Source organism: Taudactylus pleione, unplaced genomic scaffold (genome assembly GCF_031769625.1).
Source record: "Taudactylus pleione unplaced genomic scaffold, aTauple2 ptg000327l, whole genome shotgun sequence".
NCBI classification, from domain to species: domain Eukaryota; kingdom Metazoa; phylum Chordata; class Amphibia; order Anura; family Myobatrachidae; genus Taudactylus; species Taudactylus pleione.
The window spans coordinates 3,444,687-3,461,426 of record NW_028284728.1 but is presented as its reverse complement, the minus strand read 5'-3'; the positions used below and the strand labels follow the sequence as shown (position 1 = coordinate 3,461,426).

The following is a 16,740-nucleotide window of genomic DNA, read 5'->3' as shown; positions in this document are numbered from 1 at the left end:
TTGATGAAGTATGAACCATTGATGGTTCCACCGCTGGTACTACAGGTTTCTATTTCCCCCACTGAGGAAATCATTTATACGTGCTAAAACTAGGGATGTGCGCCGGAACATTTTTGACGGATTTGGATTTGGTTCTAATTCGTCGTCCGGCTTTGGATTTGGATTTGCCAAACTGCGGTGACTGGTTTTGGATTTGGATTTTTTTACACAAATTGACATAAAAAGCTAAATTGGTCTTTTTTTTTCTTCCTAGAGTATTATTAACCTCAATTACATTAATTTCCAGTCAATTTAGACCATATCACAGCTTATAATATTGTTTTCAACATTATTGGCCAAAGGTTGCAGTGAGCTGACTGGTTACTAAGTGACAAAGCAGCGGCACAACGACACAGACACCACAGTATAAAGCACATCTATGACACATTGCCTCACAGCAGTGGCAGAAATGAAAAGTAGTGCACCCACCCAGTGCGGTACGGCCAGCAGAATCACAGTACTTGTTTACATAGTGGGCTACGGCCCTAGGAGTCACAGTGCACAATCTTATTCACATTACACCGCACATAGTGCCCCTGATTCACATTACACCATAAAGTAGTGTCTCTTATTTATGTTACGACACACAGTAGTGCCCCTTTTACACAATGCCCACAGTAGTGACCCTTTTACACAATGCCCACAGTAGTGACCCTTTTACACAATGCCCACAGTAGTGACCCTTATACACAAAGCCCACAGTAGTAATGCCCCTTATACAATGCCCACAATAGTAGTGCCACTTATACAATGCCCACAGCAATAGTGTCCCTTATACAATGCCCCCAGCAGTGGTGTCCCTTACACAATGCCCCCAGTAGTGGTGCCCCCTATGCAGTCCCCTTAGTAGTAGGTTCCCCTCTGCAGTGCCCCCAGTAGTAGTATGCCCCCCAGTAGTATGCCCCCCATTAGCAGGCCCCCAGTAGTATGCCCTCCCCAGTAGTATGCACCCCCCAGGAGTATGCCCCCCATTAGCTGTCCCCCAGTAGTATGACCCCCCAGTAGTATGCCCCCATAAGCAGGCCCCCAGTAGTATGCCCCCCCAGTAGTATGCCCCCCAGTAGTATGCCCCCATAAGCAGGCCCCCAGTAGTATGCCCCCCCAGTAGTATGCCCCCCAGTAGTATGCCCCCATAAGCAGGCCCCCAGTAGTATGCCCCCCCAGTAGTATGCCCCCCAGTAGCAGCCCCCCCAGTAGTATGCCCCCCCATTAGCAGGCCCCCAGTAGTATGCCCCCCCAGTAGCAGGCCTCCGGAGTAGTGTGCCCCCCCAGTAGTAGGCCCCCCAGTAGCAGGCCCCCTGTAGTATGCTCCTCCAGTAGTAGGCCCCCCAGTAGCAGGCCCCCTGTAGTATGCCCCCCCAGTAGTAGGCCCCCCAGTAGCAGGCCCCCTGTAGTATGCCCCCCTGTAGTATGCTCCCCCAGTATAGGCCCCCCAGTAGCAGGCCCCCTGTAGTATGCTCCCCCAGTAGTAGGCCCCCCAGTAGCAGCCCCCCTGTAGTATGCCCCCCCAGTAGTAGGCCCCCCAGTAGCAGGCCCTCTGTAGTATGCACCCCCTGTAGTATGCCCCCCCTGTAGTAGGCCCCCCAGTAGCAGGCCCCCTATAGTATGCCCCCCAGGAACAGGCCCCCTGTAGTATGCCCCCCAGTAGTAGGCCCCCCAGTAGCAGGCCCCCTGTAGTATGCCCCCCAAGTAGTAGGCCCCTCCATTAGCAGGCCTCCATACACACATAAAAAAACACAAAAACGTACCTGTATCCCCACTCCAGCCGCCGTCCGCTCTGCTGCCACGCGACGAGGAGGGAGTCGGAAGACGGAGCTCATGAGTGAGCTCCAGCCGGCTCCCTCCGTGCAGCAGCCAATGAGAGTCTGTGTGACTTTCATTGGCTACTGTAACAAACACACAGCTGCCGCTGGCGGCTGTGTGTTTGTTCTGTGTAGGGCAGACCGCAATCACAGCGGTCTGCCCTACACTCGAGGAGCCCTGATGTCGGATTCTCTAGTGAGAATCCGACATCAGGCGGCCGCCGTTCGGCCCCGAACGGGGATCCGAGTCAGGTGGGGAACACCCGAACAGGGTTCGGGTGGACTCGGATCCCCTATGTTCGGAGCAGTTCGGATTCCACAGAATCTGAACCGCTCATCTCTAGCTAAAACCTCTCCAAACTGGAGAACCCAAGCCTGGCTTGCATTCCCAGCGAAACCTGGGACGCTAGTGACTGAGGGCCTGATTCAGAGATTAACCCGATGGTTGGTGCACATCTCCGATTGTTAGAGGACTGCACATGTGCAAGATGTATACTGCACATGTGCAGCCCTCTATCTGTCCTCTATCTGCGAGTCTGCTCGCAGTGCCTCCCAGTTCCTGGGCAGCGTTGCCCCCTGTTTTCAGGGAGGTACAAGGCCAAGGTCTGTGTCAGTGGACACAAATTTCCTAGCCTTGTAAGCTGCCTGGCCAAAAGAGCAACCAACACGAACGTTGGTCACGATGGTTGCGATGATGATCTGATGATCCTAGGCTGGTACCGCGGTCGCAGTGCTATGATCACAGATGCAGCAAGGAGGTGTCTGTTTCCTATAGAAACCTCCCGCTGCATTTGCATTTTAGATGGACAGAATTGCGCAGCCTCTTGTGTGCGGATCTCTGAATCAGGCCCTCACTCCGGCCACAGGTAGGGGCCTATTTATTAACATTATTTTTACTAAAATAAAGTGAAAAGGGGTGTTTTCACACCCTTTTGACATTATTTTAGTTTTACATAAATTTATTAATTTGGAGAATTCGTAAAATTCTACTCCAAACCTTAATTATCACATTTCTCATAATTGTAATGGGAAATGTGATCTGGTCAGATATACTAAAAATAAAATGTGTAAAAATACAGGGGGAAGCCCTGTGACAATAACGCCACCTGCATATGGCGTTATCCAGGGTTCCCCCCGGCTCCCCGACTCCTGCTCTGCTCTAACAGGTAGAGCAGAGCCGGGAGCCAGGAGCCGGGCCCCAGTGATCAGCTGATCAGTGCAACAAAAAAAAAATAGTTTCAAAAAACCAAAACACCTGATTCCAGGGACCGGTGATTGCTGCTGCGTAGAACAGCTGACCAAGGTCACAATGCAGGAGCTGGGAGACCAGCTGACTGAATCCCCTTGAACCTGACCTCCCCTTCACCGGTGCCTAACCCTCCCCCCTTAGTGCCTAACCCAGTGGTTCCCAAACTGTGCGCCACAGCACCCTGGGGTGCCTCGGGACCAGTTTGTCCAGGGGGCCCGGCACCGCACACCCTTCACCCATATTATTTGAAAATTACCTGTCCGTGGTTCCGCGGCAGGTGTCAGCGCTGCTCAGCACACCGCCGCGGCCATTTCCCCGGCGTTCTGCGCATGCGCAGTAGACTCCGTGCACACTCTAGTGCCCGGAGTCTACTAATGCTCCGGTGGCTGGCCGGCCGCGTCAGTCAGCTGCCGGCCACCGGGAAGAGAGGAGGGGGCCCCGCACGGGGAGTGCACACAAGCCTTCTCCTCTCTTAAGACGCCCCTGCTCGGGACACTTGCAGGGGTGCCTCTGGTTGGTGGTCCAGCACCAAATCAAATTCTTTATGGTCAATGTAATATAAATATGTGGACAAACAGAAGCGCAAACCTGTCACCCACCACATAACTGAACCTAAGGATGACAGGTAGCCACAATTTACTTCACTTTACTACACACTACATGTCTCAATAACAAACTTTTGGCTTAGGGGTGCCGTGAAAACAATGCTGATACTGTAGGATGCCGTGATTCAAAAAAGTTTGGGAACCTCTGGCCTAACCCTAACCCACCCCCTAGTGCCTAACCCCAAACCCTAAACCTAACCCACCTCTAAACCCCCGATACTTACCTTCGGCATGCCGGCAGTCGGTATTCTGGAGCCGGGCTATAGTCCATCGGCATGTCGTATGGAGGAATGCTGACTACATCCCATTTTGATCAGAGATGTGCGGAAATGGTAGACAGGGGAGGCAGTGCCTCACCTACCATACATTTTTTACTCCAGAGTTTTGACTATAAAAATGTTTAGATTTATACAAATAAGATACTTATAATACTTTCATTACATATAAAAACGTATAAAATGTTTATAGTCAAAACTCTGAAGTATACCTAAGTATGACCGGAGAGGCTCCGCCTCACCTCACCTCACGCCACTGCCACGCACTACGTAATAGTGATTGGTGCGTCCTTATATGTCACCATCGCCCACTACCATCTAAACTTGCACCAGCCCTACGGCAGGTGCAGTTTCTCCGCATGAACAAGGCCTCTTATGCCTGGGGTTGTGCGTCTGTGAATGTCGCCGCTTACAGTGACACGCCTGCGACAATCCCATAATACGCCTATGGAATGGCCCATTTTTGCATACACTACTAGCCAGCTCCCAGGCACCGTCCGGAAACGCCCATAACTGCCCACATCTTTTCAGATACCGTCTGACTCGATGACAACATCACCTTTGTGCACTGTAGTGCCACATGATAACAGAACATACAGTACATAGATAAAGGTACATACACACATGGGGCGATGTTGCTGTATGAACGATATTGGTGAAAGATTTCCCTTTAACTTTCTGTAGTGTAGGACAAACGATATTAGATGTACATACTGAGGGGCCTATTCATCATACAATAAATGGCCCGGTAACCATGCGGAAATGGGCCATTCATCATCAGGGTTCCGACAGGACCCCCTGATATTCAGAAAACTCTGAAAACTTTCAGTTTTCAGAGTTTGCTTCCGAGAACAAGCGCCATCTTCAGACGGCTCTTGTTCTTGGATCCCCGCTCCTTACTATGGGAAGGAGTTCCGAGGATGCGAAGAGGGATCCGAGCGGATCCCTCCGCCGCCTCCTCACTACCTCCCCGGCGGCTTTGCGCATGCGTGACCTCGACGACGGGGAGCAGGTAAGTAATGCAGCTACAGAGGTAGCTGCGATACTAACCAAGGGGACAGCTGCTTCTCGGAGCAGATGTTCACTCACCGGTACAATGATGAATTGCTCCGGTGTCATGTCTCCCCTGCTGCGAGTCGGCTATTTAAGTATCCCTTGCAGCGAGTTCAATACTTCATCATCGGAGGCCATATGGCCTTCAATGATAAATAGGCCCCTGAAAGATATCTTTCAGTGAAGTCATCCTGCTACATCTCTGAACAGGCAATTCTTGATGATATCGTCAGATTGGCCTGCATATATGGACGACAAAAGACATCGTTAACGAGCCGCAGAAGCGCGCATCATTGGTCGTTCACGGCATACACACTGAACGATATATCAGAGATCATTATCGTCCATATCGTTCATAAAGATCGTCTAGTGTGTATGCAGCTTAAGTTGAGAATCAACTCCCCATTGTGTGTACAGCAAGGGTAACGTATGCACTATAGGGGTATTCAGATTGTTTAGTGCATATGCAGTTGCAAATAATTGGCTAACTACGTGAACATCGGCGTTGCGCATGGATTGCGTGCGACTCAGAATCAACCCCTTATTTAGTGACTATCGCTCGATGTGGGTTAATACAGCAGTGAAGCAGGAGCGCACTAAAAGAAAGGTTGTATTGTGTAGAAAGGCTGCTGCTATTCCAGTGAGCAGTCATTCTTGTAAATCCCTGACAGAGAGGTAATTGATAGGTAGATTGCTGGAACTGGTGAATAAACTAAAGAAGGCATTATTACATGGTATTATTACATGGCAGGTGTTATAAGTGCTGAAAAAGCGGCATGTTAAATAACAATGCAAAAAACTGAAGGGGGTGGATATGTTGAAGGAGACCGAGAAATTGCAGGCTGGCGAAATAATTATCTTTACTTTTCTATTTACTGTTACAATCAAAGGGGGTCACCTGTACAACGGGGGAGGTTACACTACTGTACTGCAGACACAACATACAGTATATACTAAATAAGAGCTGTTACTCCAAATGAAAATAAGTTTTAGAAGAACTACAGTGGACTGAACTGGCCATGGCTGATGGGTCATGGGAGAAGACATGCATGTGCAGACCGGGTCTGCAATCACGCACGCACGCAGGCCGGCCGGCAGCGGACTGTCAAAGATAGCAGAAAGGCTTCCCGGCACATGCAGGTTTGATAACAGAATAACAGATGTCATGCAGATGCAGGTAGAATAATGCGCAGTTGCTACTGATAAAAAGAATGGGCACCAGGTCATCTTAGTTGGAATACATACGAAGTACCGCCGGACACAAGTCCGTCGGTTCAAATCCCGACAGTGGCAGGCCGACACGGCTGAAAATCCCAATCGTCCGCAGGTAAGTATGAACTAACCTAACCCCCCTAACCCTCCCTTACGGGTGCCTAACCCTAACCTTCCCCGCAGTGCCTAACCCTAATCCCCCCTCTAAGTGCCTAAACCTAACCCCCCTTCCCCGATGCCTAAACCTAAGTCCCCCCCGGGGGTGCCTAACCCTGACCCTCCCTCCCCCTAGCCTAACCCTAACTTCCCTGGGGGATGCCTAACCCTAAGTCCCCCCTGGGAGCCCTAAACCATAGTTGCCTACCTTCTAAAATCTCTTCCCGAGAGAAGCCCGGTTAAGAGAAGCAGGAGGATGGCAACGGGGGCGGGGCCTGATGAGTCGCGTCATTAAGCCCAGCCCCATCACTGCAAAATTGTCGCGATTGGCTGTAATTTGCATAGGGGCGGGGCAGAATGATGTGATTCATTTAGAATCACATCTTAAGCCCCGGCACCTACACGGAGACCTGCGATAGTCGCGGGAATTCACCTCATTCTGCCCACTTAACTAGGAAGTGGGCAGAATGCGGGAGAAATGCCTACCCTTCTGGGGGTGCAGGGGGTTGCCCGAAAAATCGGGAGCCTCCCGCAAAAACCTGGAGGGTAGGCATGTATGCCCTAAACCTAACCCTCCCCCGCGGCTGTCCGCAGCGGCGCCCGGCATAACTTCGATCGGGATGAGGCGTCTAGAATTAGATGCCTGTCATTTAACCCTCGCCGGGATAAAGCAGTCGGGAAGCCGGCCGTCGGGCTTACGTCCGCCGGCTTCCCGATTGCATACCTCTTAGTCGGATAAACAAATAATAAGGAATTATTTATTAAAAGTCTCTCATTTAGATGTACTAAGCCTTGGAGAGTGATAAGTGGAGAGAAATAAAGTACCAACCAATCAGATCCTGACTGTTACTTTACAGGCTATGGGCGGTCTATTTACTAAGCCTTGGCGAAAGATCAAGTTGACAGAGATAAAGCACCAACCAATCAGCTCCTAACTGCAACTGTACGGGCTGTGTTTGAAAAATGACAGTTAGGAGCTTTTTAGGATTCCTTAAAAGTAGGGGTGAGCGGGTTCGGATTTCTGAAATCCGAACCCCCCCGAGCCCCCCCGATCCGAGGCAGATCCGAGTCAGGCTCGACTTTTCCTGCCTGACTCGGATCTGAAATCGAGGCAAAACGTCATCATCCCGCCTTCCGAGTCTCGCGGGTTTTGGAACCTATATAAGGTACCCGCGTCGGCGCCATTTTCTCACTCGGCTGTGGACAGTGAAGAGGGAGGGTGGGAGTTAGGGCTGGCTGGGCTGTGTAGTGTAGTGTAGTGCAGAGTAGTGTTGTGCTGTGCTGTGCTGCGCTGCTGTTGTCCACTACTTCAAAGTCCATAGGGGCTGGCTGTGTTGTGCTGTGCTGCTGTTGTTAATAGGGGCTGTGTCCACTACTTCAAAGACCATAGGGGCTGGCTGGACTGTGTTGTGCAGTCAGTTCTCCATAGGGGCTGTGTCCACTCCAAAGTCCTGTGCAGTGTCCCAGTCCTAAAGGGGTGCTGTAGTGTTGTCCAGGGGGTGCTCTGTCCATCAGGGGTGCTCCCCCCAAGTGCTAAAAAAATAATATTTTTTGTGTGTTTGTGAATTGTGTGCGCAGTAGCCGCACGTGCATCAACAAAGTAGTGCCAAGCGTGCACCTGTGTCATAAGTACAGGGCCGGCTGGCTTGACCGTTAAAGGGTGCTGTAACCCCCAAAGTACACTCCAGTCCAAACCAAAAAAAAATTATTTTCTGTGTTTGTGAATTGTGTGCGCAGTAGCCGCACGTGCATCAACAAAGTAGTGCCAAGCGTGCGCCTGTGTCATAAGTAAAGGGCCAGCTGGCTTGACCGTTAAAGGGTGCTGTAACCCCCAAAGTACACTCCAGTCCAAACCAAAAAAAATTTTTTTTCTGTGTTTGTGAATTGTGTGCGCAGTAGCCGCACGTGCATCAACAAAGTAGTGCCAAGCGTGCTCCTGTGTCATAAGTAAAGGGCCGGCTGGCTTGACCATTAAAGGGTGCTGTAACCCCCAAAGTACACTCCAGTCCAAACCAAAAAAATATATATTTTCTGTGTTTGTGAATTGTGTGCGCAGTAGCCGCACGTGCATCAACAAAGTAGTGCCAAGCGTGCGCCTGTGTCATAAGTAAAGGGCCGGCTGGCTTGACCATTAAAGGGTGCTGTAACCCCCAAAGTACACTCCAGTCCAAACCAAAAAAATCTATATTTTCTGTGTTTGTGAATTGTGTGCGCAGTAGCCGCACGTGCATCAACAAAGTAGTGCCAAGCGTGCGCCTGTGTCATAAGTAAAGGGCCGGCTGGCTTGACCGTTAAAGGGTGCTGTAACCCCCAAAGTACACTCCAAACCAAAAAAATATATATTTTCTGTGTTTGTGAATTGTGTGCACTGTGGCTGCACGTGCATAAACAAAGGAGCAGCGCCAAGCGTGCGCCTGTGTCCCATAAGTAAAGAGCCGGCTGGCTCATTTCTTAAAGGGTGGTGTAACCCACAAAGTGCACTACTCTCCAGCAAAAATAAAAAAATATTTTCTGTGTTTGTGTGCGCTTTAGCCGCACGTATATATCAATATAACATAAATGGAGGACCAAACTTTCTCCGATAAAAATAAAATAGGGAAAGATCAAGAACCACTTCCTCCTAGTGCTATTGCTGCTGCTGGGAGTTGTTCATCATCCCAGAGAGGAAGTAGGAACATCACTACTTTTACTAAACAATTGACCCTCCAACAGTCCCTAGCGATGAGGATGAAGTACGACAGCAGTCATCCTGAAGCAAAACGTATAACTGAGGCCTTGACTGCTATGTTGGTGTTAGACGTGCGTCCGGTATCCGCCATTAGTGCAGTGGGATTTAGACAATTGATGGAGGTAGTGTGTCCCCGGTTCCAAATCCCGTCTAGATTCCACCTGCATCCTCAAAGCAGCAGCGACAAGCGTGCGTCTGTCTGTTAAAGGGTGGTGACACCCTCAAAGTGTGCTACACAAACAATAAAAATATTGTTCTTTTTTTTTCGGTCTTTGTGAAATGTGTGGGCTGTAGCCGCACCTGCATCCTTAAAGCAGCAGCGACAAGCGTGTGTCTGTCTGTTAAAGGGTGGTGACACCCTCAAAGTGTGCTACACAAACAATAAAAATATTGTTCTTTTTTTTTCGGTCTTTGTGAAATGTGTGGGCTGTAGCCGCACTTGCATCCTCAAAGCAGCAGCGACAAGCGTGCGTCTGTCTGTTAAAGGGTGGTGTAACTCTCAAAGTGCTCCAAAAAATAAAAAACTATTTTTTTAATGTGTTTGTGACTTGTGTGCGATGTAGCCGCACTTGCATCCTCAAAGCAGCAGCGACAAGCGTGCGTCTGTCTGTTAAAGGATTACATCGGTGACAGCATCCAAGTAGGCATGTCAGACAGTCCGTACCTGTACTGGCAGGAAAAAGAAGCAATTTGGAGGTCCCTGTACAAACTGGCTCTATTTTACCTGAGTTGCCCCCCCTCCAGTGTGTACTCCGAAAGAGTATTTAGTGCAGCCGGGAACCTTGTCAGCGAAAGGCGTAGGAGGTTGCTTCCACAAAATGTGGAGAAGATGATGTTCATAAAATGAATTATCAACTCTTCCAGGGAGACCAGCCTCCAGAATGTACAGAGGGACCTGTGGTTCCAGCGGGGACAAATTAATACTCTGTGAGGATGAGGATGTACACACTGAAGAGGGTGAGGAATCGGTGGATGAGGAGGATGAGGATGACATCTTGCCTCCGTAGAGCCAGTTTGTGCAGGGACAGATTAATTGCCAGCTTGTTTTGTGGGGGCCCAAACGAACCAATCATTTCAGCCACAGTTGTGTGGCAGACCCTGGCGCTGAAATGATTGGTTTGTTAAAGTGTGCATGTCCTGTTTATACAACATAAGGGTGGGTGGGAGGGCCCAAGGACAAATCCATCTTGCACCTCTTTTTTTTCTTAGCATTATGTACAGTTTGGGGCCTAGTTTTTCAAACTGCCATCCTGTCTGCCACTGCAGTGTCACTCCTAGATGGGCCACGTGTTTGTGCTGCCCACTCCTGTCGCTTAGCATAGTCATCCAGCTACCTCGGTGCAACCTTTTGGACATAAAAACACTATTGTGAGGTGTGAGGTGTTCAGAATAGACTGGAAATGAGTGGAAATTAAGGTTATTGAGGTTAATAATAGCATAGGAGCAGAAAAACCTACAAATTCTGTGATTTTAGCTGTTTTTATGCTTTTTTAAAAAAAAATACAGATCCAAAACACAAAACCCAGAACCCAAAACACGGAAGGGTGGTTTTGGCAAAACCAATCCAGATCCAAAACACGAAGAAAGATCCAGATCCAAAACCAAAACACAAAAAGTGGCCGGTGCACACCCCTACTTAAAAGTCGGTAAGTATGATCCAATCTAAAATTGGGTGTGTGGTCTGGCTTTACACTATGGGGCTTATCTCTATCGGAATCTCGTCTGGTTCATCTGCCTGTAGGAATATCTCAGTACTCTCAGACTCGATTCACTCCACGACCTCTCTCATGTATAAGCTGAACTCCACTCTGCTTCCTTCCGAACTCACTGCACTCCCCGAGTTTATCATTTGAAATAATCAGGTCCCACAATCAATTCACACACTCAAACAAACAAAAAAGTTCAAGAATGGACAAATAGGGGTATTCAATATGGGAGCGAAAACATCGTTTTTGCGTTAATATCGCACCTATGACGTCATTATCGCAGGTTTTAGTTTTACACCATATTCAATTTCAGAGACTTTTTGCAGGTTCGAAAAGTCTTTGGTAAAAAACGGGAATAACTTTTCACCATTGAATAGGTGTTGAAAAAAAGTGCAGAATTGGGGTTTAGGGGTGCAGGCTTAAAAAAAATAGCCTGCACCCCTGGGAATGACATTTAAAAATGAACTGTGTCAAAAAAAGTTTAAAAAAAAATAGGGACACCCCAAAAATTAATTTAAAAATTGGGGTGCAAAAAAAAAATGGGAAAATTTTTTTAACAATAGGGAAATAGGTTCAGGGCTATTCTGCATGTATGCGGCAGGTGTTTTCTAGAATAGATTTATAGCGGCAGGTGCACAATTGCAGAATTTTTAAAAACTTACTTTGGGGACATCAAAATATGCTAGTACCCATTTTCATGTACCCCAAATTTGATGGGACCACTTAAAAAAACGAAAAAAATAACCTAAGTGCTCTTCTGCAACTCTTCTTCAATGTCGGGAAAAAACACCTGCTGCGGCTATTTAAATCCCCGACTTTCATTTAAAGGCTAAAACGGGGTTACCCATAGTGATCCCCCATGTTTTTACAACTTTAGGGGAATCCTACAATTATTTTAAGGAAAATGTCGTAACTTTACGCAAATCCCACTTCGCAGGCTCCCGTTATTGTTAGTTTCATATTGAATATGGGGATAAGCGGGCGCGCGCCCGATACTTTAACGCAGGTAAAAGCTCCGATATGAAACGTAAAATTCGACAGCGAAGTTTACGTTTCATATTGAATTCCCCTCAAAGAGTATTAAAAAAAATACAAACAAATATATATATAAAATGTTTTATATTATTTTAATTTATTATTGCCACCCTGGGATGGCGATATCAGAACAGATGTTGCAGTTTATTTGTACCGATACTTGTTAAAACAGGCTTCCCCATATAAGTTACCACTGCGGCACTGCCTATGATAAGCGCTGGCAGGGTGAGATCAGGTTTTTCAGGGAACTAAGGGGAAGATTTACTCTGACCGACAGATTTAAAATGGCAAGAAAAACAAACACTAAACAAGCCTGGTTCAGCACTTATTTCTGTTGCCTGTTTTAAAATCATCGATGATGGGCGCCTTAGTAAACCTGCCCATAAGTCGTCTCATACAGGTGCAAAGTTCCAGCGATACAATCTGCTGTCATTGAAATGTGCCAACCTTACAGCCGCATGAGGAGTGAGGAACGGTCTTGTAAATTCTGCTCGTGTCTATTTCATAATACAATAAGTTCAGGACATAAGATGACAGTTTAAAGAGCTTAGCCTTGGAAGACGTCCAAATTATTCTTCCAAAATCAGGAAGATATACAGTAGCTACATCTCACAACCATACATTTGCTGACTTACTGCAATCATTTTCTCTACTTCCAGCAGAGAGGTAGGCAGACTGTACCACCCCAATGTTTGTGGACTACTAGTTCCAGAATGCCATGCCAGAAGCTGGGACACAACAGCTAGAGAGCCTGAGCTTTCCCACCTTTGACATAGAGCACTTGGTAGTGGCACATCGGTAATTAGACAGTTCAGTGATATTTTGGACAAACATGTTGTAACTAATGGCAACCAGACACTTCTTTTCAGGTGCAATAACCCATAGCAACCAATTAGTGGCTTTCTTTCATTTGCTAGACAGCACGAGAAACATTTCTGAATCTGTATGCTATGGCAAATCCCTGCACACTGACCCATTGTATAAAATAAATACATTTAAAAGGGACACGTTCAATATCCTGTCAGAATCCCGGCACCGGCAACCCGACCGACGCAATCCCGAAAATAAGTAGCGGGGTTAGGGGGAGGATTAGGGATAGGCACTAGGGAGAGGGTTAGGTTTATGGTGCTGGGAGGGGAGGGGGAGGGTTAGGGTTAGGCACCAGGGGGAGGTTTATGGTGCGGGGAGGGTTAGGGTTAGGCACCAGGGGGAGGTATATGTTGCGGGGAGGGGGAGGTTAGGCACTAGGGGAGGGTTAGGGTTCTGGTGCGGGGAGGGGGAGGTTAGGTTTAGGCACTAGGGGGAGGGGGAGATTTATGGGGCGGGGAGGGGGAGGTTAGGTTTAGGCACCGGGAAGAGAGGGTTAGGGTAGGGAGAGGAGGAGGAGTAGCATATCGACCGACAGATGTCGGTATGCTAACCCTGTCGGGATGCCGGCATCGGGATTTTGACCGCCGGGATCCCAAACTCCACATCCCATACTCATCCCCATTTAAAACATTGTGTTTAATTTCTAATTTTTATAGAAATGATGGGGAAAAATTTACTTGATAAAGATGTTATTTTATATAAAAATAAAACAAGCACTTACTCGAGGGCTCAGCCTAGATTAATCAAAGTGGATTTAATATTAGCAATGGTCTATGGACCTGGTTCAGACCCGGACACAAGCACGCAATGTTTTACCTCTGTGCACTGCGTACGCGTCACGTTGGTCACCGCCGACGAACATAGATCGGAACTGCATGGAGATCCGTGTAGTTCTGATCGGAGTTCCTGGGCAGTGAGAAAGGGGTAACTCGAGGCGGTGGCCTTGTTGTGCATGCTGACGTTGAAAGACACAGTTCCTCTGATGCCGACAGCTGCATTAGCATAATTTTGCAGTGGTACCTCTGCAGCCCCCCTTCCCCACCCTAACACACACACACACACACACACACACACACACACACACACACACACACACACACACACACTGGCACCTTCAACAAAATCAGTGTTTAAACATAAAAATACATGATGTAAAGCGATGAATACGGATTACACATCCCTCTTCTCTTCTCCAGCTCACAGTGCAGTTCCTGCTCTTCACTGCAGCTGTGATTAATGTATGGGGTCCCCTGAGAGAGGAGGGCCTGGGGGATCAAGCCCCCACCCCTTAAATCTGGCTCTGTGGCTGCAGGCAGGTAGAAAATGCTGTCTGGCCGCTCTGATTGTGTGTAATTCACAATCAGAGCAGCCGGGGATCATCTTTCTCTGCCTGCCCCTCAGCGCGCTGCCCTATGTAGGGAGAGAGCGGCCGCACATTCCATGTAGATGCCCCCCGGCCCAGCCTGCCCCTGCTCGAAGGCCCCTAGAATCAGCTGCCCAGTGTGCCTATACGATAAGATGGCCCTGAGTGCATGTGACATCATGCAATTATTGTAGATTTACATAGATCTATCCTGCCTACGAGATCATGGTCTGTACAATAGGCTCTCTAGCAGTATCCTGTCCTCCTAGAAGATGAAGGCCCTGCTCTTGTTTCTAGATTGCCTTGTGAGTAATGGATTAATTTTACTGTATGTTTAAGTCATGTCCTTATTATATATATTTTTTTTTTAAAAAGTCAGAGGTTGACCATTCAAAAGCAAACAAACAATGACTTTCCATTATCCCCAATGTTCCCCAATCTTCAGACCTGAATTTATAACAAGTTAGTAAAACAACAGAATTAATCTGAGCCTTGAGCTAGATTTATTAAGCAATGACTTTTACAAACCACTGATTGCAATAAGGATAAAAGGTGTATTTCAGATTTAATATTATTGCCATTTTATGTTTCGGGGTCAAAACTGCCTAGAATTGGAGGCCCAGAAAAGCTGTCACTTAGCAAATCTAGCACCTTGAATTAAACACAGTATATACTATTATATATAAAAATACCAGAGTACCAATAAGCTTATTACCTGTTGCTTCCACCATGCCTTCCAATATAACCACGATCTCTAGGTCCTCTTTTGGTAAATGAGCTTTTGAAATCTCCCAGAACGGGCTGTGTTCATTGATTTCATGGCATATAATTAGAGGGGAAACCAAAAACAGACGATCATCCCCGGTATCGTACCCAACATTGATGTCCGTTTGGTTCAGTGGAATGAACTCGCCCTCCTTTGTCTGTTTGGATTTGATCAGTTTGGCTCTGATTGATGCCTCTACAATATGAGAGTTCCTGAGATCTCCTACCCGGAACATCAGACACAGTTTTCCATCTCTCATGGAGATAACGGCATTGGTTGAGAACACCAAGGTCTCGGCCCTCTTCTTCGGTTGGGAAATTTTTACAAACATGCAGCCAACCATAAAAGCATTTACAATTGAACCTAAAACTGACTGTACTAAAAGAAGTATAATACCTTCTGGACACTTATCGGTGATAACCCTATATCCATAGCCGATCGTTGTCTCTGTCTCTATTGAGAATAAAAAAGCGGAAACAAACCCGTTAAGATTATCCACACATGGATTCCAGTTTTTGTCTTGCAAATGGTCCAGGTCTCCTCGAATATACGCTATAAGCCACCAGATCATTCCAAAGAACAACCACGTTATAGTGTAAACCATGACAAATATCAACAGGTTGAACCTCCATTTCAGGTCCACCAAAGTGGTGAAGATGTCACTCAGATACCGGTAGGTCTCTCTAACATTCCCATGGTGAACGTTACATTTTCCGTCCTTGCGAACGTATCTCTGGATTTTCCGTTTCGCGCACTTCTGTTTGGTGAGGTCCTCCCGGGCTTGTTTTGGGAGCTTCGGTTGCCGTATGGAGATTGGGCTCTCCACGTCTTGCTCCATCTGGGTTGGTTTGAGGATCAGTAGCTGACAAAAATAAAAGGGAAAAAAGTTAAAACGTTAAGATTAATTATTGTGTTGCATTAAGCGGCGAACATTCCAGCATGGACCATAATGTCTAGCAAATTTCTACTGTGCTGTAACAAGGAATTACACATAGAAAGGGCTATTTTCTACCAAGCTCTAAAGGTGTAAATGTGCAGTAACCCATAGCAAACAATCAGCAATTAGCTTGCAACAATATAATGCAATTAAGGGTAATGTCTGAATGACTGCTATTATTTTTAATGTTGTTGATTTGTAAGGTATCACAGCACTCGCCAGTACTGGGCCGTATGGAAAATGGCGTATATAAATCAGGCGCATAAGGTACACAAAATAAATGCAGACATGAAAATGAAGGATATGAAAGAGCTTACAATCTAATAGAATAAAGGCACAGCTGAGATAAGAGGAGGGACTAGTACTCAGAGTGCAAATAGTGAGGGTGAAGCAGTGTGGGGAGCACATTTGGGACTAAGCTAAGTTCCTTTAAAGGAATGAGTTTTGAGGTAGCGTTAATAGACTTAAAGGTAGTGGAAGAGCCTGGTCAGGATGTGGTAGGGAACGCCATAGGTGGGTAGCAGGAGAGAGATATGGTTATAAGATACGCAGGGGGAGACCTATCAAGCCTTGGAGAGTATTTATGTGGAGAAGTTCTCCAAAGCAACTAATCCGCTTATAACCGACATTTATCTAGCACAGTATTTGAAATGACAGAAGCTAATTGGTTGCTTTGAACCACTTTATCGAAAAAGGAGTGCAGACATTTTGGAGGGAATGGGATCCAGGGTGCCGTTTTTTTGGAGACATGATGGGAGATGCACTAAGCCTTGAAAATTTATAAAGTGGAGAGAGATAAAGTAACAACCAATCAGCTGTGTTTGAAAAATGACGAGCTGATTGGTTGGTACTTTATCACTCTCCACTTTATACATTTTCAAGGCTTAGTGCATCTGACCTGGTAATTTGGTTTTCTGTCTGAAAGGGGTATAAGCCTAGTATTT

The 16,740-nt window shown here is 47.1% G+C and overlaps 1 protein-coding gene across 1 annotated transcript in view; it reads right to left on the bottom strand.

Annotated features, from left to right (window-relative positions):
* KCNJ6 (potassium inwardly rectifying channel subfamily J member 6) overlaps window positions 1–16,740 on the bottom strand; it is a 288,588-nt gene that overhangs the window by 28,059 nt on the left and 243,789 nt on the right. The window contains exon 2 of the mRNA XM_088443123.1: window positions 14,809–15,721. Coding sequence (XP_088299249.1) covers window positions 14,809–15,697 — 889 coding nt within the window. The 5' untranslated portion in view covers window positions 15,698–15,721. The remainder of the gene's footprint in view (window positions 1–14,808; window positions 15,722–16,740) is intronic.